Source organism: Mytilus californianus, unplaced genomic scaffold (assembly GCF_021869535.1).
Source record: "Mytilus californianus isolate M0D057914Y unplaced genomic scaffold, xbMytCali1.0.p SCAF_15, whole genome shotgun sequence".
Classification (NCBI taxonomy): domain Eukaryota; kingdom Metazoa; phylum Mollusca; class Bivalvia; order Mytilida; family Mytilidae; genus Mytilus; species Mytilus californianus.
Genome location: NW_026262637.1, coordinates 20,050,625 through 20,074,410, shown reverse-complemented (window position 1 = coordinate 20,074,410; position 23,786 = coordinate 20,050,625). Strand labels below are relative to the sequence as shown.

The following is a 23,786-nucleotide window of genomic DNA, read 5'->3' as shown; positions in this document are numbered from 1 at the left end:
GTATTTGATTTGGCTTTCAAACTGTTCTTATTAGAGTGCTACAGGTGAGTCTTATTTAAACGAACCGAGTATCCGGCGTAAAAGAGAGGCGAAATATACCAAAGGATATTCAAACTCATAAATCGAATCGAAAACAAACTGACAATACCATGGCAAAAACCGAAAAACGACGAAAAGACAAACTAAAAACAACGTAACAAATTATGTCTGGTAACAAAAAAGCCTGGTATCTTTGATGAGTTTTCACAACCACTGGATTGATGCAACAGGTGGTGGACGTGTCTTCCCCGAAGGTAACACCAGCCAAGTAGTATGCACTTTTGTGCTTACAAGAAATATCATTGATATGTTCATTTCCTGTAAATTTATTGTTTGTAAATTGTTGTAATATTCAAAACAATAAGGGTTTTCTACCTCAAGTAAAAAAAGCCTTAGCCGTACTATTTGGCTTAACTTTTCGGAATTTTTGGTTTTTAGTGCATTTCAATTATCTATTTGATTTGGCTTTGCAACTGATTTTATTCGAACGTCACTGATGACTCTTACGTAAAATGTTGTAATATTCAAACCAATAAGGTTTTCTACCCCAGGTAAAGATTGCCTAAGCCGTAATATACTCAACGTTTCGGAATGTTTGGTTATTAATGCTTTTCAACTTTGTATTTGATTTTGCTTTAGAAATGTTTTGATTCGAGCGTTACTGATGAGTCTTATGTAGACCAAACGCTTGTCTGGAGTAACAAATTATAAACCTGGTGTCTTTGATAAGTTTTTATAAAATATCGAAACCGGGCTTCAGAGTTGCTAGAAAGTAGGTAGCGACGGTGAAAATAAAATTTGGATTCTTCTAAAGTTCTGTTACGGTACATGCTTTCAACATCCCTCTACTCGTGCAAAAGAATATTCAACCATTGCACAAGCATTCTTTGTTTTAAATTAAAGGACATAACAAAATCAGCTCTTAAGAATGACCAACGTAGATACAAATACCTTGTTTGAGAAAGGAAACACTGATACTTAATAAGAAGAGATTCTAATTCAAACACTAAGTCCTCGTCCCAAAACAAACACTACTAACATTCAAGGTTTTTATTACCTTTATCTTGACCTTCATCTAAAAATTACCAATGAATAACGGTTGGTATCTACATTAAACTAACAAAAGACATAACATTTTCCTTTCTTATGACGCAAAATTCAAACAGTGTCTGCATATACATCACCCAGCTGATACAATGCTTAGGAGCTTGCGTCTCCTCTCCGGATTTATTTATTTGGCGGGTGCTGCTTATCAGGAAGCCATTAAAATACGGGTTCTAATGGAAACGTTTCATCCATCTCTTCGACGCTTTTACGGAAGTCATCATGATTTGGTGTGACAGTTGTGTAAACTGTGTATCATATGACCACAAATATATTCCATTTGTCGAAGCAACAGTCCCATTTATGACATCACTGATTGCAACTAGAGACCGAATATTTTACTTGTCATGAGCAAGACGACTGGTGTTACTAGTCAAACAAGATTGTCCACCCTTTCGGAGTATCTAGGCTTATCATCGTTATATGGTTGGAGATGTATTGTCCAATCTTTTGTTTTGTGGTCTTCTGTTTGTCTTTTTCGTTGGTCATGGTGGTGTCTGCCTTTCGTCAACCTATAGGTTTTGATTGATCCCTTGTTACATTCTCGCGTATTTCTTAATACTGAGAAAAAAACACATCTCTCAATTCTTTCTCGGTATAGTATATTGGTACCAATCTATTGTAGCGACCATATTTTGACCTTCTATTCGGTCGTCCAAAGAAGTAATTAACTTCATTGAGACATCTGAATTATCTGACTGCATTTACTGTGATGCGATAAAAAACCTATTTGGATAACATTTATTTATTTCAACAACATTAATGACAACTTGTATAAATAAAAGGGAATAGCTGACTACCCATTTTTCTTGGTAAAAAATAAATTTAAAGTGCACAGTAATAAATTTGTGGTTATGAAATAATAAGTACATAAAATTAGATGACAAAAACGTACAAACTATAATCAAATATAAGGCTTCGAAGATTCTCAAAATAGTAACTTTTAATCAAGTTATAAAAGAAATTGAATCCATTACATACATTTGTTTAAAGTGCTGTATTGTAAATGACATAATACTCTGTTCAGAATATCTTCGTTCGTATAAGACATTATATATATACTAGGGAAGTCTTACTATCGGTCGAGATTCAAGTACAATTTAAAATTATCTATAGTGTCTGCAATATACTTTAACAAACATGAAAACGCATTGGCTGATAAAAAGAATGCACACAGTACACAAAACACACAGATAAAACTCCTTCTATTTGAAAATACATAAATTTTCATCTCTTGTTTTGTTTTCTAGAATATATTATACTGTGCATGAATACATTAATCATAATATTCACGTGAATAAACTATTAAATAAAAATTCACACAATTATACACACACACTAATATACAAACTAACGCGTATATTAAATCATTTGCACCATATTTTATCAATAAGATGAGGTAATTCGAGATGAGCAGTACAAACTACACATGTTGGGTGAACAAAATTAGACACATGATTTTTTATTAGTTTTTATTGGCTTTGAACTAGCTTTAAATACTGCAAGTACTCTCAAATTTCTACTTTGTGTCTTTTGTGTTTTTGTTCGTTGTTTTTGCGCTTTGTTTCGATCTGATGAGTTGAGCCCTTTTCAACTGATTTTTATAGTTTTTTCTTATGTTATGTTGTTACACCACTGTCCCAGGTTAGGGGAGGGTTGGCCTCGCAAACATTTTAACCCCACTACATTCTGTATGTGCCTGTCCCACGTCTGGAGCCTGTAATTCAGTGTTTGTTGTTTGTTGCTGTTTATCATATTTGTTTTTCGTTTACTGTTTTTTTTTTACATAAATTAGGCCGTTAGTTAACTCGATTGAATTGTTTACATTTGTCATATATGGGCCTTTTATAGCTTAATGTGCGGTATGGGTTTTGCTCATTGTTGAAGGCCTTACGGTGACCTATAGTTGTTAACTTCTAAGTCATTTGGTTTCTGGTGGAGAGTTGTCTCATCGGCAATCATACCACATCTTCTTATTTTTATAAATACCTGTAGGATGTATGTAAGTACACGTCCACAACTAATTGCAGACATTGGTCCGAAGATTCTTAATAATCCGAAAGAAAAGAACTATCATGCAAGGGGTAACTTTTGTTTGTTAATGTTCCTAGACAGCCAAGCTCCTATTGTTTGTCACATGCATCAGGACTTTTTCCGTATAAAGTAAACGCGTGACAGATAAAAAAAAATACTCGTGAATAGAGCAAAAATGTGACTACTATGACATAGAAACTCATCAGAGTTAAACAAAAATAAAAGCAAAACACAGTGGGCTTTTTTTTTTGTCTTGTTTTTTTTTTTCTAAAATAGGCATCTAAATTTTTCACACCTAGTTTCATTATATTAACCAAACATCGGTAAACTGCTTTATATTAAAGAGTTTTTAAAGATTTCTGAGATCACAAACTTTCAAAGAGATTGTAAAAAAAATGTTGATGAAAGTGGCAATATTTACAAATTATTTGCTTCATAGATATTTATCTCACATTTTAGAATAAGTATTCAACTCATCAGTATGTAATGGAAAGTAAATATTGAGAAAAAAATGTAAAAGGAAATAATTTGTTTCTAATTTAATTGCATATTTCGGTGCTTTGAATTGTATTGATGCTACCGAAAACAAAATATAAAATAGTCCACAGGTATATTAACCGGCTTATTACACTGACAAATGAACATTTTTTTTGTATTATCGTTATGCTGATACATTGATCATTTTTTCTGTCAGAAAAGAAGTAAATTCGCAAAGATAAGTTATCTTATAAAAAAAAACACATTTACTCTGGGTCATTTTCTTTCTCTATTGTTAGTGTTGTTATTGCATTCTCTTCTTCCTGATTAGAATCTTCTCTTTGTTTTTTCTTTCTTTTTTTCTTCTTTTTCTTCTTTTCTTTAAGCTCGGGAGTCTCTTCAAAATATTCCTGTTCATTTAATTCAGCTGAATTTTCCTGCCGTTTTGTCTTCTTCTTTTTCTTTTTACGTTTCCGAGAATGTTCCCCATTTTCGTCAATATTTTTGATATCTGCTCCACTGCCTTGTAAAACGCCATTACCCTGTATCTCACTACCATTATCGTCAACCTTATTGCGTTTCTTCTTTTTCTTCTTTTTCTTTATTTTTTCATTATATTCAGATTGGTCCTGTATTAATTTAGCTGTTATTGGGGGTAGGGGTATCTGTGTTAGACTGGTGCCAGGACCAGTTAGCTCGATTGGTAAATGCTCATTATTTACCATATTGTTTTCTCTATTGACTTCGTTTTCATTAGAGAGAACCGTTGAACTTCCTCCTTGTGTTTCCTCCGATACTATAACGTTTTCCCCATTTGACTTTTTGACAGAATTTTCGGAAGCATGAGGCTGTTTCTCCGGATTTTTTCCTGTCAAAGCCTTTGGAAAAAAGACGATGAGGGATAAATACATACATTACATTATGCTAAAATTTTTCAAATGAATCTTTTTATCTCGGAAAGTTGGGATCATATATTCACCTTAAAGAAGGCACTTATTTGTTAATATACAAGAAGGGATGTTGAATTTCAATAAAAAAAAGTGTAGGAATTTAGGAATGTAACATGACATAGATGAATATATGATAATTTAATACCAGACTCAAGCTGGCAGCCATTTTTAGCAGCCAATCAAGATAGCAGCCACTTTTTCCCAGCAGCCAATTTTAATGATATGTATTAAAACCAAAAAACTGTAAAAGACTCAAACGTTCCAAAAATCTCAAAATCTTACTTAGATATAATAGCACCTCCTTTGAGAGCGGAATTCGACATTTTCACGTCTTGTCGTGATTCTCATAGTTATATGTCAATTATTCGTACTGGCACATTTGACAAGGAAAATTTCAGTTTTAGATTAATAAATTGGTAATGTCGCATGCCGTACAAAATAGTCCACGTAGGATTTTTATAGAATACTTGTTCACATTAAAAAAAAAGATTAACATTACATATATATCGAAATGTTTTCATTTCATATATACAGAAATAGATATTGAAAATGGTTTCAACTGAAATACTGGATATTTGAGGATGCCGAGTGTATGAAAATAAAATTGAGAATGGAAATGGGGAATGTGTCAAAGAGACAACAACCCGACCATAGAGCAGACAACAGCCGAAGGCCACCAATGGGTCTTCAATGCAGCGAGAAACTCCCTCACCCGGAGGCGTCCTTCAGCTGGCCCCTAAACATATATGTATACTAGTTCAATAATAATGGACGTCATACTAACTCCAAATTATACACAAGAAACTAAAATTAAAAATGATACAAGACTAGGCCAGAGGCTCCTGACTTGGGACAGGCGCAAAAATGCGGCGGGGTTAAACATGTTTTTTGAGATCTCAACCCTCCCCCTATACCTCTAGCCAATGTAGAAAATACAAACGCACAACAGTACGCACAGTAAAACTCAGTTTAAGAGAAGTCCGAGTCCGATGTCAGAATAGGAAACAAAAGAAAATAAACAAAATGACAATAATACATAAATAACAACAGACTACTAGCAGTTACTGACATGCCAGCTCCAGACCTCAGTTAAACTGATTGAAAGATTATGTCTTCATCATATGAATATCAGGCACAATCCCTCCTGTTAGGGGTTTAGTATTATACCATCATAAAATATATGAGAAGAACATAACCCGTGTCATGCCAACAACTGGTTTTAGAATAAATATGTTTAATTCCGATGCAAAGACCCTATAAGTGAATCAATATTAAAGCCAAAATATGCAATCTTTAATGACCTGACAACAGTATCGTAACTATATCCCTTCTTAATAAGTCTGTTTAAAGGTTTTGTTAGCATTTGAGGTGAAAACTGACATTTTTGTGCTTTGTAAAGAATATTACCATAAAAGATTGGATGTGAAACACCCGAACGGAGATGTCTGCATGTTGAGTTATATTTACGAATGATGTCCTTATACCGATGATAAAATTTAGTAAATGTTTTGACTAGTTTATGATATCGAAAACCTTGGTGTAATAACTTTTCAGTAATACATAAATTTCTCTCGCTAAAATCTAATACGTTGTTACATACACGAGCGAATCGTACAAGTTGAGATATATAAACACCATAAGATGGTGACAAGGGAACGTCACCATCTAAAAATGGATAATTAACAATAGGAAATGAAAAATCATCTCTTTTATCATAATTTTTTGTATTAAGCTTCCCGTTAATGATATAGATATCAAGATCGAGGAAAGGACAGTGGTCATTGTTAGTATTAGCTTTATTTAAAGTAAGTTCAACAGCATAAATTTCTTTAGTATACATACTGAAGTCGTCATTATTGAGAGCCAATATATCATCCAAATATCTAAAAGTATTGTTACATTTTTGTATCAGATGTTGTTTCGATGGGTCTTTGCTGATTTTAGTCATAAATTGTAACTCATAACAATACAAAAACAGGTCCGCAATAAGTGGAAAGCCTGTATGTAGTTTTTCTGTAGTACATTGCATCTTTTTATTCAGTTCAATGGAAATATATATATAACCCGATTCCTCACAACTTACTTAAATCCATTATTAAAAATGGTAGTTGTACTTTGATTTTTTTTTTTCAATTTCTATTCCTACATTGTTTCTGTACCTCCTAATCATTAGGAATCAAACTAGAGGCTCTAAAGAGCCTGTGTCGCTCACCTTGGTCTATGTGCATATCAAACAAAGGACACAGATGGATTCATGACAAAATTGTGTTTCGGTGATGGTGATGTGTTTGTAGATCTTACTTTACTGAACATTCTTGCTCCTTACTATTATCTCTATCTATAATGAACTTGGCCCAGTAGTTACAGTGGAAAATATTATGTAAAAATTTACAAAAATTTACAAAATTTATGAAAATTGTAAAAAATTGACTATAAAGGGCAATAACTCCTTAAGGGGACAATTGACAATTTTGATCATGTTGACTTATTTGTAGATCTTACTTTGCTGTACATTATTGCCGTTTACAGTTTATCTCTATCTATAATAATATTCAAGATAATAACCAAAAGCTGCAAAATTTTCTTAAAATGACAAATTAAGGGGCAGCAACCCAACAACGGGTTGTCCGATTCATCTGAATATTTCAGGGCAGATAGATCTTGACCTGATAAACAATTTTACCCCATGTCAGATTTGCTCTAAATGCTTTGGTTTTAGAGATATAAGCCAAAATCTACATTTTACCCCTATGTTCTATTTTTAGCCATGGCGGCCATCTTGGTTGGTTGGCCGGGTCACTGGACACATTTTTTAAACTAGATCCCCTAATGATGATTGTGGCCAAGTTTGGTGAAATTTGGCCAAGTAGTTTCAGAGGAGAAGATTTTTGTAAAAGATTACAAAAATTTACGAAAAATGGTTAAAAATTGACTATAAAGGGCAATAACTCCTTAAGGGGTCAACTGACCATTTTGGTCATGCTGACTTATTTGTAGATCTTACTTTGCTGAACATTATTGCTGTTTACAGTTTATCTCTGTCTATAATATTATTCAAGATAATAACCAAAAACGGCAAAATTTCCTTAAAATTACCAATTCAGGGGCAGCAACCCAACAACGGGTTGCACACATGTCCGATTCATCTGAAAATTTCAGGGCAGATAGATCTTGACCTGATAAACAATTTTACCCCTGTCAGATTTGCTCTAAATGCTTTGGTTTTAGAGATATAAGCCAAAATCTACATTGTATCCCTATGTTCTATTTTTAGCCATGGCGGCCATCTTGGTTGGTTGGCCGGGTCACTGGACACTTTTTTTAAACTAGATTCCCTAATGATGATTGTGGCCAAGTTTGGTTAAATTTGGCCAAGTAGTTTCAGAGGAGAAGATTTTTGTAAAAGTTAACAGACGACGCCGGACGACGACGACGACGACGACGACGGACGACGGACGCAAAGTGATGAGAAAAGCTCACTTGGCCCTTCGGGCCAGGTGAGCTAAAAACGAGAAAAAGTACGGAAAAACGATTTTAAATTGAACATTTTTTTATTAAACAGTGTCCTCCGAAAAAAGTGGCTGCTATCATCATTAGTATATAAAACGGATTGTCATCTTTTGAGAATCACGACAAGCCGAGAAAATTCTGCTGTCAAAGGAGGTGCTATCATATTTAAGTAAGATTTTAAGATTTTTGGATAGTCTGAGTCTTATACATTTTTTTTGCTTTTAGACATATCATTAAAATTGGCTGCTGGAAAAAAGTGGCTGCTATCTTGATTGGCTGCTAAAAGTGGCTGCCAGCTTGAGTCTGGTTTATTTTATCGGAGTTATACCATAACAAGAAATATAACCTTACCCTGACCCTAATAAAATAGCACATAATGGATAACACCGGTTCAATTACATTCCTAAACTAAAAGTGAATTAAAAAATTTCCTCGTCCCTATAAAGCACGTTGCATGCTCGTGAGTAATAGCGAAAACTTGCTGGTTTAGAGTCATAATAATGTCTGCAATTGGGTCTTTCTTCTGTGCTTGCATTCTTCTGTGCTTGCATGTTTATAATCAAATTAATCGGGTTCATCTTGTACACAGCAGGATATCTTCGTACCTCACTAGCATGTTCTAGTTATGAACATGCATGTAATGTTTGTCGCTTGACGTTAAGCAGCCATTTTTTCAGTGGTTACCTTTTTATCGGATTTTTTTTTTCCTTTAAGAAAAAAAGTTTTATGAATTGTTTGATAGTCTCTGTGGAGTTTTTCTTAACTGACGTAGATTCTGGACGATTTAGAGCTAGAAACATTATATAGACCGTGAGTGGATGTCATTTGGTTGCTGTCTTATTGATATAAATCATTAAATTGAATATTTTACTTTATCGGACGTCCTGCTGTCTGTATCATTCTGCTCAACTCTTAATGAAATTGCATATCACGGCTTTGTGACGTCAAATACGTTGATTAATAACTTTAACCCGTACATATCATAGACGTCAGAAAGAATGAACCGACGATGATAAGTAACTCAAAAGATCAGTATGAGGCAAAAAATAACAACTAACATAAAAACAAGACACAAAGCACCGAAATTAGAGTACTCGCAGTCTTTAAAAGCTAGTTCAAAGCCAATTACAACTAGTAAATAAATCATGTTTTCCCAGACTAAAGTATCAATCCAGCGGTTGTGCAGTGCCAAATTATAAGTAAACAGTATCGACAGGATGTAGGAAAAAAGCGATGTATCATAATTTACTGTATTTAGCTATGTTTTGATTTTTCAAAAAGAAAGTCAATATTAATACCAATAAAAACAAAATTCGAAGATTTCACTATTGTGTTAAATTGATAACCTTTAAGAATGAGTTTATACAAAGGATCAATTAGTTTTCATGAAAGTTAAGTTTACGGGCTTTATAAACAACATAAAAACGTAATAATTAGGATGTGATATCCCGATTTTAATAAGAACTCTACAGGTACAGCCAAACTTTCTATCCAAATCTTTGTATTCGTAAGAGAATTTGGTAAAGGTTTTAATTAATTTGTGATAACGAAATATCTGACTTAATTAATAATTTATCAATTATACATAAAGTACGTTTATTGAAATCTAAAACGCGACTACAGACACGGGCATAGCGATCAAGTTGTGAAAAATACAAACCGTAAAAAGTGGCCAAAGGAACATCACCGTTCAAAAAGGGAAATTTAACAATCAGGAACGATTTTCTATTTTGTCGTAATTTTTTTATAGAGTTTCCCGTGTGCAACTGAAATATCAAAATCTAGAAAAGGACAAGTATTGCTATCTGTATTAGATTTATTTAATGTAAGTTCCTTTGGGTATATTGCAGAAGTTAAATTAGAAAATTCTTGATTATTTAAAGCAAACATATAATCAAGGTAACGGTAAATGTTTTTAAATTTATCAATTAAATGTAATTTAGACGGATCTTTACTAGGTTTGCCATAAACTGTGATTCATAAAAATACAAGAACAAGTCTGTTATTAAAGGGGCGCAATTGGTGCCCGTAGGATTGCCTACAATCTGTCGCTTAACTGTATTATCGAAACGTACATAGATGTTGTCAAGAAGAAAATTTAAAGCTTTAGTCATCTCATCACGGTTCCAGTAAGTATATCTAGCATATTTCCCCGTTTTCATTACAGAAGCATTAAGCCTTTTTCTTGTGTCATTGAAATGCTTGAGGTAAACTCCAGCGTCAAGTTAAATACGGATAAAAGTCAAGACCAATTCAAGATGGAAACTTACATGAGCTTTTTAATAGCCATTTTCAAAATACATTTTTCAATTGACATAAGTCGATCGAACAGTATTCAGATGTAGCGTTTTGGCTTTCCTTAAAAAAAACTGTCGCCATTTTATTATATGCTAATGTTAAGGTAAAACTGAAAGACATGTTGACATAAATATTTGATACCTGTATGTTCTACATGCAACCTCCTTATACATATCTTCTTAAAAAAGTCTATGCTTTATAGTAAGCATCTATAACTTTATGAAACTAATTTAGCTGAAATAACTTAATATTAATCGTGAATTTTATTTATGTTATATTTAACATCGAGAATCAGGGGTTGTGCTGGTTAACGAGTATGATTGGAAGTCAAACGCCCGTACACTAATACACTCATTAACAACAAGTAAGAAAATAAAGAAATGATTATATTGTTACAATATCGTTGCTCTTTCATTGATTTTTAATTTTTTTTTAACTTTTACATGAGGGAAAAGAATGGACGTGATTTATCTATTCCAGACACAAAATCACCACATGCAGATGAAAAAAGGAACGTGACTTGTAATTGCGATTCTTCATCTCAAAATTACAATTAGGCCTTCAAATCGAGAAAATATCCACCTCACCTGCAAGTTCAAGATGGCTCCTAACACTGGTTTATGAATGGGGCAAATAACTCGGGTGCACTGCTTAGCAATTACAATATACAAAATGGCCAAGTCGAGAAAATGAAACAGCTCGTGTAAGAGAATTTATCACAAGAATAGATATGTCATAACAGCAAACAATAAGACCATATACGCCTCTGCACGGGTACATATTTGCAGCCTCCATACAGCACTAGAAAAAAATCATATAAGTGAAAAAAATGAACATATTGTATTAATATAAGACTCAACATCACTACGCGCACTTAAATAAACTTACAGGGTGTTCTGAATAATGCAATCAAATATTACCTGTTTTTTTCGATGTCTTAAGTATACACCAATAACTATCGCTATAATTATAAGTATAATTATTGCCACCACAATACCAGCAATCACTGCAATGAAAATTGTTATAAATGCACACAGTGCTATATGATTACTTTTCATTAACCGGCAATATCTTTTATATATGAAAAAAAATGTATCAGTTGAATGTCCTAGAGGGAACTTGTGCTAAACATATTCGAGTTATTGCAAAAATTTAGTTGCAGTCAAAATTATGGTTGAACACTGACTTATATGGCTTTCCTTTCAGGTCCTTTTACTAAATTGAGACCATATATGAAATAATCAACATATCTGCACGACGAGCTTATAAAGTGTTGCTAGTAAGTTCCGTAACAACCAACGAGTTTTTAATCGATTAGTTACTTAAAATGTTGATAGATCTGAATATCTTACAAGTGCATGATGCCACTGGTCTGCTAAACTTACCAACACTAATGTAATATCAGTTTAGGTTTACATTCATTTTTATTTTTGGTTGAATGTAACTGTTAAAGATCAAATCAACTAGCTAATGTGTGTGACTGAAATTTTGTGACAGAAATGTTGCTTCACTGATGTATACAGTCCATAAAAAAGATAAAGCACAGAAGGAAATATTACAAAATATAAACCAGATAAACAGATGGTGACTGTAGTATATCACAGAGCCTGGGAAGAGTCACTTAAAAAAATAACGTTCGTTTGTCGTACATTGGTGTTACCCTACTTATTTAATACGCATGTACAATGTATGTCTTGTTGAGAAAAAAAAATGCGCAAAATCAAATTAAATACATACTCCCAGTGTTATTTCCTGATGATGGTGATTCTGACTTTCCATTTGTAACTTTGTCTGTTGTAGTTGATGAATTGTCCGTGGTAAACGTTTGATCTGCGGTTGATGTCAAACTTCCCGTTGTTGTTTCATCTGTTGTGCTCTGTAAAGAAGTTGTTGTGATTTCATCTGTTGTGGTTTGTTGTTCTGTGGTTGTTGGTTCCTCGGTTGTAGAGGTTTCACAGGTATGTATTTGGCCTGGACTTTGACAGTTTATTGTCAGATTACCGTTTGTTGATGCTGATATAATATTTATTTGAAAAATATATAATTAGGAATAAATCTATTCTAAGAATTTTACTTTGAGTACCTATAGGTCATCTCTATAAAATTTATTCATACATTAACAAAACCTTTAAACAGACTTATTAAGAAGGGATATAGTTACGATACTGTTGGCAGGTCATTAAAAGTTGCATATTTTGGCTTTAATATTGATTCACTTGTAGGGTCTTTGCATCGGAATTAAACATATTTATTCTAAAACCAGTTGTTGGCATGACACGGGTTAAGTTCTTCTCATATATTTTATGATGGTATAATACTAAACCCCTAACAGGAGGGATTGTGCCTGATATTCATATGATGAAGACATAATCTGTCAACAGTTTAATTGAGGTCTGGAGCTGGCATGTCAGTAACTGCTAGTAGTCTGTTGTTATTTATGTATTATTGTCATTTTGTTTATTTTCTTTTGTTTCCTATTCTGACATCGGACTCGGACTTCTCTTAAACTGAGTTTTACTGTGCGTACTGTTGTGCGTTTGTTTTTTCTACATTGGCTAGAGGTATAGGGGGAGGGTTGAGATCTCAAAAAACATGTTTATCCCCGCCGCACTTTTGCCCCTGTCCCAAGTCAGGAGCCTCTGGCCTTTGTTAGTCTTGTATCATTTTTAATTTTAGTTTCTTCTGTATAATTTGGAGTTTAGTATGACGTCCATTATCACTTAAATAGTATACATATTTGTTTAGGGGCCAGCTGAAGGACGCCTCCGGGTGCGGGAGTTTCTCGCTGCATTGCAGACCCATTGGTGGCCTTCGGCTGTTGTCTGCTCTATGGTCGGGTTGTTGTCTCTTTGACACATTCCCCATTTCCATTCTCAATTTTATTTACTTACTATAATGAGTACGCATACCTCAATTCGTCAATAGAAGCCAATTAACCATAGAAACACAGTTTAATGTATTTTTTTTTAAATGGGGTTGGTGAAGGACAAAAGACGGGTATAATTAGATGCTTCAGCCCTAACAACAACAAAAACAAAGAGTATATGAAGTTTTCTGATATTTGTTTTTGCGTCTGTCCCAATCAGGAACCTCTAGCCTTTGTTAGTCTTGTGTGTTTTTTTAATTTGTCAGTTTCGGAATTTAGTGTGGCGTCCGTTCCGCTGAATTATTATACATTCTTGTTTAGGGGCCAGCTGAAGCCCGACTCCGGGTGCGGGATTTTTCGCTGCGTTGAAGACCCATTAGTGGCTTATGGCTGTTTTCTACTCGTTGGTAGGGTTGTTGTCTCTTTAACACATTCTCCGTTTCAATTCTCTATTCTATAAGATATAAATGACATTGAAAACATTAATCGAACACACCTTCACTTTAAAACTTGCTTATTTTGTAACAGAGATTAACTTGTTTCAATGAGACATTATTCATGCCATTTACACATGAGTTACACACGTAAATATAAGGACTTACTTTGAAACCCTAGCCATAGATAGCCTCCAGCGGTTGTCCCTGTATATTGTACAGTAATATAGTTACTGGAGCTTGTATACAATGTGGTGATCTCAAAGTTGTTGTTTGAGGAACAATTGAAATAATTGGTATTCGATCCATCTGTTATAGACAACATGTTGTCTTCAATACAAGTTATATTCACGTTGTCAGGAGCAAATCTAAAATCCATGCTTAATACAGAGATTTCACCATCACAGTCCGTCTCAACTGAACATGTACGAGTTGCTACTGTCAGTTCTGAGTAAGTGCTGGAGTCGCCACTCCATAAGTATAATGTAGACCCTTGTCCATCGTTCTGTTTGTTTCCATTGTTTAAGGGAGTTATAGTATCAACTAAAATGTAAAATATACATAGATATCGTTCATCAGACACAAACAATCCACCATTTAAGCTAACGTGTGTTTCTTCTTCTTCGTTAATTTTGCTTTAAATTGTGCCAAAAAACTTATTCAGATATTTTTTATCCGTACTCATAATGTATATACCCACAGGTTGAGTAATTTCAGTTTGTTTTCTTTCTACATTTTTTTTTCAATTCAAAATGTTCTTTTTTCATTATTTCACAGGTCAAGATTAAAAAGACAGGGTTAAGTGCTGTATAGCTATAGTTTAGTGTCTGCCCTAAGTTAGTGAATCCCGTCAGGGATAATCTTAAGTGTTCTATCAGTGCTTTTTCTTCTTGTATTATCAGTATTATTATTTCTTTCTTTCTTTTTGTATCCTAAAGAGAATTTGATGTGCATGAATATGTTGATAGATATTGTTTTATTACAATAGAGTCGGGCGATTGAAAAGAGGTTTAATAATGAAAATTATAGTGATGAAAGTATGTTGTCTATGAAACTGTCTTAGATTTTTTTTTTTTTTTTTTTTTTTTTTGAGTCACTGGGTAGTTGTATTATTGACGCACATGTCTGTCCATTCATATTTATGTTAACGCCCGTTTTCCTCATGTAACTGCATAATAACAAATAGCCGTATTTCTAACCACATTTGCTTAGTTGGTGCCATTACAGTTGACAAAATCTAAAGTGTAATATATGAAAACAAGTTATTATAAGATATTAATAATTGTATGTATAATTCTTTTTTTCGTGTGAGTTCCAAAGAAATATTATTTCATTCAACCAATTGATGCTTATTGTCTTTATACATAATTAATTAAAAAATAATGTTCAATTATTGCAGCAAGAATACCACTATCATTTACCATCAATGCAATAAAATTCTACATCCATATATGTAGTTTGGAGCGGATAAAGACTTTGGTTACAGCTGGTCAGATACAGTGTGTCCATACGAGTAGCTTGTCTTGCTGAACATTTATTCTTTCCAATACAGTCTTTATGGTAACTGTAGGGATCAGTAGTAACAGCGATGTATTCACCGTGACAGTCGTCTGGTTCCTGGACGCAGCATTCTCGTGGGGCAGAGAAAGATGGAGTACATGAATCATTACCGGTATATCGATCATGATACTTGACGCCAGCATTAACCTGTTTGACAAAAGCCCTGGTGTTGGTTTCTGAACAATTTCCTTTAAGAATTTCGCCGAAGCAATCACTTTCTTTGGCTGTTGGTTCCGTAATATGTTGAGCAAAACCTATTCAAAAATAATAAAAGAATAAAGCAGCAGAATGATAAACAGGTTGTAAAAGGAGCAACCCATTCACAGGACCTACGCATTTCACCGAACTTGTAGGAGCACCCCATTCACAGGACCTACGCATTTCACCGAACTTGTAGGAGCACCCCCACAGGACCTACGCATTTCACCGAACTTATAATATTGTATTATTTCGCCATAGGATCTAATGTAGAGTGTTTTCACAATAGTGTTTTCACAATAGTGTCCAAACCCCTTCAAATCTATGAAAACTACAGGCATGATATGATTTTCAAGATAAAACAAATGTTAACACTTTGTTTATTTGCATATTTTCTAGCTACAGGTGAAACTGTTCTTTTCAATAAGTATCTGTTATGAAATCCATGTTCTGAATAAGCTTTGAGGAGTAATTGGTGCATTAATCTGTTGTTAATGGCAGATGGCGTTATTATCGTTATACTACACTTTTGCCGTGTATGCTATACATTTTCTTAAATTCATAAACTATAGGCCATTTGTTTACCAAACAACAATCAACAACAAAAAAATATATCTTCTTAAAATTGAAAAATTTGGCTTTGATATAGATGACTTTTCATTGAAATCAAAACCATCAGACTTCGGTAGGAAAGCGTTACATAGGAATACTAACCCGTAGGCTGCTTGAACTATTTGTATACAGAGGATCATATTTTTACACACAATTGGGGTTAATTTTATCTGTACAATTTTTATGGTTTTATGGGGCGCTCGCCGGGTTCGTCCCCGTCTGAATCCGCGCCTGCATATATAATACTATGTTTCTGTCAAGAACTATAAGCAGTTGGTCAACTTTCTTTATTGTATAAATCATTGTATGGCCATTGTATATAGAAGAGCAACAATAATAGCGCTGTTCCTTTTGATTTTGGGTGTTTCAAGTATGTTTAGTGATTGTGTGTAATGGATTAAGACGCCAAATACTTCCTTTTCAATTATTCCAGCTTTCCCTTGACCTCATTTAAATCAACGTTTGATTTCCATGATTAGGCTATTTTATCAAAGTGCCTAAAGTAAAGAATAATTATTGTTGGTCTATAAAATCATTGTTGGATATAAATTTCGGTCTGACAGGGGATACACGACCGTTGACCTCATCTGTATGGTTCATACGGCAAAGGACATTTTAGTGCATATTGATAGGACAGTTTAGCGAAAAAAAATCGGACGTTTTAACGCCAAAGTATAACCTATTTTAGCCCAAGACTTTTTAACCATTTTAACGAAAAGTAAAAATATCAATGCCAATTTTAGCGACAGAAATCATAAATATTGAATAATAAATTTTCATAGAATCAAGACGGCAAAATATAAAAAAATATCATGTTCGTTAAAATACAGCACTAAAAGTCTTAAAAATTAATTCAAATGTTTTTTATTGTAAATTTATGTACCAATCAAAACGTTCGTGACGGGCCCTTGATATACCCCTTGTACCAGGTTGTTCATGAAATTACGATATGAACTGTTCCTTCTCTTCACTTCATCTTGAATAGACTGAAGAGCAGATTCGTCGATTCTTCTTAATATATTTTTTTATTTGTAATTTGATAGTTTCCAGAAAACGAAAATGGCGGGTGGCGTTAGCCCTCATATGTCGCACTTTTTTTCCTCTGTTTGTTTCAACAATATTTATTTCCAAAACTAATCAAAATCGTAAAGGCAAACAACTCAAACATTAACCCTGCATAAATCACTGTTCACGGTTTTAGTATGGTAATCAGAATTTCATTCAACCAGGTCAGTTTTCGCTATATTGGGCTATCTAATATACAGTTGAACTGATAACTCCTGCGCTAAAATGGGCTATATATATAATGTCTGCGCTAAAATGTCATGTAGTAGTAAAAAAAATTTCGCCAAAATTTTATGCGCCCGGTGACCTCATTTAAATCAACGTTTGATTTCCATGATTAGGCTATTTTATCAAAGTGCCTAAAGTAAAGAATAATTATTGTTGGTCTATAAAATCATTGTTGGATATAAATTTCGGTCTGACAGGGGATACACGACCGTTGACCTCATCTGTATGGTTCATACGGCAAAGGACATTTTAGTGCATATTGATAGGACAGTTTAGCGAAAAAAAATCGGACGTTTTAACGCCAAAGTATAACCTATTTTAGCCCAAGACTTTTTAACCATTTTAACGAAAAGTAAAAATATCAATGCCAATTTTAGCGACAGAAATCATAAATATTGAATGATAAATTTTCATAGAATCAAGACGGCAAAATATAAAAAAATATCATGTTCGTTAAAATACAGCACTAAAAGTCTTAAAAATTAATTCAAATGTTTTTTATTGTAAATTTATGTACCAATCAAAACGTTCGTGACGGGCCCTTGATATACCCCTTGTACCAGGTTGTTCATGAAATTACGATATGAACTGTTCCTTCTCTTCACTTCATCTTGAATAGACTGAAGAGCAGATTCGTCGATTCTTTTTAATATATTTTTTTATTTGTAATTTGATAGTTTCCAGAAAACGAAAATGGCGGGTGGCGTTAGCCCTCATATGTCGCACTTTTTTCCCTCTGTTTGTTTCAACAATATTTATTTCCAAAACTAATCAAAATCGTAAAGGCAAACAACTCAAACATTAACCCTGCATAAATCACTGTTCACGGTTTTAGTATATATGGTAATCAGAATTTCATTCAACCAGGTCAGTTTTCGCTATATTGGGCTATCTAATATACAGTTGAACTGATAACTCCTGCGCTAAAATGGGCTATATATATAATGTCTGCGCTAAAATGTCATGTAGTAGTAAAAAAAATTTCGCCAAAATTTTATGCGCCCGGTTCATTCAAGTTATTGTGATTATTTTATTTCATAAGCTATTAAGGCCATTATGTTTAATAAATTCTTCTTCTGAATTGTTGTCAACTATACATGTCTGTCTGACAGGGTTCATCTAGGCTTTATCTGATTTTCATTTGTTCATTGTTCAATGTCAAGTTATCGTGACTAGGTCAGCTTTTATGTTAAGGTCAACTATCTTTTATCTGTTCATTTGGCCTGGGTCTTATTTTCATGATTCGGTTTGTCCTTCGTCCTATACTTTCAATCTGTTACTGTAAATTCAGAAATTATTGCGAGCTTTTATTTATGCGAATAATGCGAGAATCGCAATAAGAAGAACTCGCATTCAAATATGTGTACACAGCTTTCCCTGAAATTGCAACAGTTTGTCTCGAATTTTGGTTGTTCATTTCAAATTTTCGATGATAAATGCTCGCAATAGTTTCTGAATTTACAGTATTCGATCATAATCAGGTAAACAGGTGAGACACTATAGCGTGTCCACTTTTGTTTACTGTTAATTTGTTTAAAAGTTTTTTTTCTATTTTTAAAAACGTTATACGGTTATCGAATAAAACAACAAACAAAGAAGTTTATAATAAGACAAAACAAATTTGTTTGCGTGTAATTCCGCTATTTATGACATTTGAATGCACTAATACATACAAGCCGTGAACAATACTTTTAAAAAATGAAGTCAATAAACTAATTTCATTTTGAAGAAACTCATAAAAGAACAATTCAATTACAGATATTTGAAATAAGAATTGTCAGAATCTGAATCTGCATGGTTTTTTTCCCCAACCTGATATTTTCTGGTATATTTACAGAGATTTTGAATGACCTATTCTTTTTCAAACTATATAGTAGAAATAACTCCGTTTTATTACTTATTTTTTTGGGGAAAGAAAAACACAAGTTTTAGACTTTTTTCGTTCAAGAAATATTGGTCCAGGAATGTAAGACAAAATGCATTTGCACTATACAGTTAATCACAATGCTTATTCTATTATTGTGATTTCACAATAATTTGAATGAGTATATATCGGCTTTCTTGTTCCTTAAGTGTAAGAAAATATTATTCCTAGTTTATGCTGATATGTAGTAACTTGTCTTTATGCACGTTACGTTCTAGGTGTATACTCTTAAAAATCCATTAAACTTATCAAAAGAAAAGAAAACTAATCCATATACATATAAAAATAAGGATATGTGGTATGTTAAATGGAGACAACACTCCGCCAAAGTCCAAATGACGTGGATGTTAGCAACTATGGGTCACCGTCCGGCCTTCGTCAATGAGCAAAACCTAAAAGCCCCGAAATCACAAAATGTGAAAATTTTCAAACAAGAAAAAACAACGGCCTCGTTATGACAAAACAACAAAGGAAAGAAAAAAAATTGATAGACGAAAACCACTGAAATACAACCTCCTGACTTGATACAGGCAAATAAAGAATGTGGCGGGTAAAAACATGTTTGGATAGAGTAGTTATGCATAACTTTATACCCTACATGTAAAGCAAATAACTATCAATGCACCATAAATTAAGACCCAACATTTTAAGAAAACAACTATCAATGCACCATAAATTTATAGTCTTCTTTTCCTTTGATATACTTCCTTCTTCATCTATAATAAAAGACGAACAATGGCTCGAACTACTCAGCTGTTGATAAGGAACTTGTAAAATTTGGAGGTAGACTTGAATCCAATAAATGCACTTTTGTTTACTTTCACATATCTATTTATCAAGGAAAACACGGTGATAGCAAAAATGATTTACAAATAAAAGAAATAACTTGTACAAAGATTTCTAAGCACTAGAATAAGTTCAGTGTATATGCTCAATATTGAAAAATATAAAATAAGACATAAAAGGTTAGCCTCAGCTATATATTGTCTTAAAGATGTACTTTATTACCCATGTTTCAAGTACAAACGAGTTTTTTTCGCGCCATTAAGTCTTAAATTTCTTATGTATAATTTATAAAACAGTTATTTCATATGATGAAAAATGTATCTGTGATCTTCCAAAAATCAATTGCAGTAGACCGTTGATATGGCTATAAAGGATTAAATAGCGTTTATTCTAAATGTTTTCTTTATAAACTAACACCGAGACATCTTTTATATATAATACATGGGTGTGAGTTATATATATAGTACGTGAAAAGGAAAATTTTGCAATTACTTGCTGCTTATTTCCTCGGTAATAAAAAAAAAGAGGATGCATAGTGATTCCGACAATTGGAACATAACCGTTGTAATCATTTCATAGATTTGGTTTGAAAATTTGGGTTGTACCTATAGAATTAAATTATTACAAACGGTATATCACACTCTAATTTTTACGGTGATGTTTTTTATAAAGCCCGTAAATTCCGATACGATTCAATAAACTGGCTAATCCTTTGAATAAATTCATTCTTAAAGGCACTGTTATAAGATCTCTGAATATTGTTTTTATCGGTACAGTTTATAATAAATAAATTAAAACATAACTAAATAGAAACTTCGAGTACTCTTAGAACGATACTGTGTGTGTTAATTCTTTTTGTTGGCTGTTTTTTTTTTTGAGGGGGTAACTTATTTTCACAAATTGTTCTAATGATGTGCTGTGATACTACTGTCCCAGTTGAGCACTTGCAAACATGTTTAACCCCGCCACCTTTTGTATGTGCCTATCCCAAGACAGGGGACTGTAATTTAGTGGTTGTAGGTAATATTTGCTTTTCATTAATTGTTTTATCATAAATCAGGCCTTTGTTTCTTGTTTTAATTTTAAGATTTTGTCATGTCGGTGCCTTTTTTCGTTAACTACACGGTATGGGTTTTGCGCATTGTTGAAGGCCGTACGGTGACCTATAGTTTCTTACATCTAAGTAATTTTGTCTCTGGTGAATAGTTGTCTACTTTGCAATCATACCACATCTTCCAAATCTATATTGATACAAACTTATATTTGGTATAAAAATTAAATTCGGATCGCTTCTTGGTTGAACTTAGCTGTGGTTAAAATTGCTTTCGATTTTACTGATTATATTATTTTGTTTCTCTGAATGCGTAATTTTTCCAAAAGTTTTATTTATTCTTATAATTTTTACACTGCATGTCGGTTGACAAAATTCATTGTTCATCCTGTTTGCTAACAAAAAATCATATTATACAATAATCAAATAAATCAATAAACAATTATAGGTTTTTGAAAAAAAGAAGAAAAAGTGTTCTTTAAAAACCACCACTGTACACTAAAATGAATTACCTTTTAAATAATTCAGAATATAAAAAAATCTACTTACAAATTTTGACAGTCAATAATGTAAAAATCTGAACCTGCATTTTTGATTATTACCCAGTATTTCTTGTCTTTGTCCGCGAAGTTTTAAATTTCAAATCTATTCAAATTCAATAAACTTAAATCATTCATTGGTTCTGTTTCATATCAACATATATAGATCTATTTATAGAGACAAACGTTTCGAAGTTTTTTTTTATATTTAAAGATCATTGAAGGGTTCTTTTTAGTTATTTCTATAGAGTTTATTGCTTCACTCGTATAAAAAAATAAAATACTGTAACCATATACAATTATGACCGATGCAAATCTTACAACTAGACGTCCGTATCATTAGAGGGATTCCATTAAAATCAGGCAAAGGTAGAAATAGCACTATGATATAAAAGTAACCAATAGCACAAGTCTAATAAATAACTGTACATGAAATAGTGATGAAAAGATTAATCGATTGTTGATAATTAAATGTCCATTGGCTAATATTTCATGAGTATTTAAGATGACAACAAACCAACAATAGGTGTAAATTTGGTCGACCGGGATGAAGGTTTGGAAAGGACAGCCAATGGTTGACAAAAAAAGTCATTTAATAATAAATATGTAAAGCAAGGAATTTCTGGTTGTATCTTGTATTTGCATGTTGTTTATGTCGAAATACGTTAAATGCCGGTTAAGAAACATTGATATCAAATAACTTATTTCACCCTTATTCTACTTATAAATGTAAAAAAAGATATCTTGTTTTTGAAGTATCCCTATACCCTTTACCCGATATGCCAATATCATCAAATGTTCAAAATAAACCGCATCATATCCTTTAAGACAACTATTTCACAACACACTGTATTAACATAACTATGCTGAGATCTGCCACTTAACAGCACACGATTGTTGTTTTAGTAGAGAAATGTGGACGAGGATGTTAGAATTAAGTGCTGGCCCCCAATTTTTTTATCATGTACACATGAGACTGGGATTTTATGTGAGTACATAGTTTCACGTTAGTGCAAAAAAATATCCAACATCTTTTTTTACGTGTATTAAAACAATAATCAAATAGAATAATATGAACGCTTGAAAAACTCGACCATAAACGAAACAATCCCCCGATAATTCCAATCAGATTTTTTCCAAACATTACAGCCCCTCTCCGATATACTTTTCTTGTGCGTAACTTTCAATTAATAGATGGAGTTACGCGCGAGATTTTTTTTTTACAAAATAATAGATAAAAACGAAAACCATAAATTGTTCTTTTAAAACAACAATTGTATGCTACTATAATTATCTAATACGCATAGCTAAATACCTGCTTTAAAGATCGTGAAGAAACAGATAGCAAACACGAGTCTGCATAGTATTTCCATTTTCGTTAGAGTAACTAGGAAGTCCACGATTCGAACCAATATGTACTGGAATATCAAGTCATCCAGAAAACAACAATAAACAATGCATGTCGAACTTAAAGAATTTAAATAACCTACACTGAAATGTATACCCATTATGTGTATATTAATATATTTTAAATTTAAGGAGGTATTGATTCTCTGTAGTGTGAATCGAATTCTTTGTCAAGATACGCAGCTCCTGATAGCATTTAAAACATCAATTTAAATATGAAGGACATTCATATAACTCAAGTTATATAACAAATACACAAAGTAATACTTGTATAAGTAATTAAAACATTTCCTTGTAGATTTAACGGTAAATGTGAACCTTTTGGAGAACTCGTGATTAAAGTAAAAGTTAAGTAAACGGCCGATCACTTCAGGAAATTATGAAAATAAGCATGTAATTGGAACAGGTAGAACTACAGTTGAATACAGAAAAAAGGATAAAATATGGCACCATATATAGTTGTCACTTTGCTTACAGTATCCAAGAAACAGGTGTATCCACACAAAATCTTTATGTTGAGCAATGAACCATACAACTGAGGTCAAGGTCAGATGAACCCTATCAGACAGACATAAGCACCTTACAATCATTCCATACACCAAAGATTGTTGGCATACTGCTTAGCATAGATATAATGACCATAGATATGGCTATTATATCTATGTGCTTAGTATCTGAGAAACGGACCTTATTACGAAAAAATA

The 23,786-nt window shown here is 33.0% G+C and overlaps 1 protein-coding gene across 2 annotated transcripts; it reads right to left on the bottom strand.

Moving 5' to 3' along the window:
* Nucleotides 1-1,876: 1,876 nt before the first annotated feature.
* On the bottom strand, nucleotides 1,877-23,140 carry LOC127725623 (histone-lysine N-methyltransferase, H3 lysine-79 specific-like). Of its 2 annotated transcripts, none has more exons than XM_052232713.1 (6): nucleotides 22,991-23,140; nucleotides 15,134-15,526; nucleotides 13,881-14,255; nucleotides 12,150-12,425; nucleotides 11,333-11,418; nucleotides 1,877-4,532 (listed from the first exon to the last, which is right to left on the bottom strand). In XM_052232713.1, exons 1-6 carry the CDS (start codon nucleotides 23,046-23,048, stop codon nucleotides 3,921-3,923), a joined length of 1,800 nt encoding a protein of 599 aa, XP_052088673.1. In that variant the 5' UTR covers nucleotides 23,049-23,140; the 3' UTR covers nucleotides 1,877-3,920. The 2 variants fall into 2 exon arrangements, with proteins under 2 accessions (XP_052088673.1, XP_052088674.1); XM_052232714.1 differs by lacking the exon at nucleotides 22,991-23,140 and adding an exon at nucleotides 21,686-21,751.
* Between the last annotated feature and the right edge of the window lie 646 nt (nucleotides 23,141-23,786).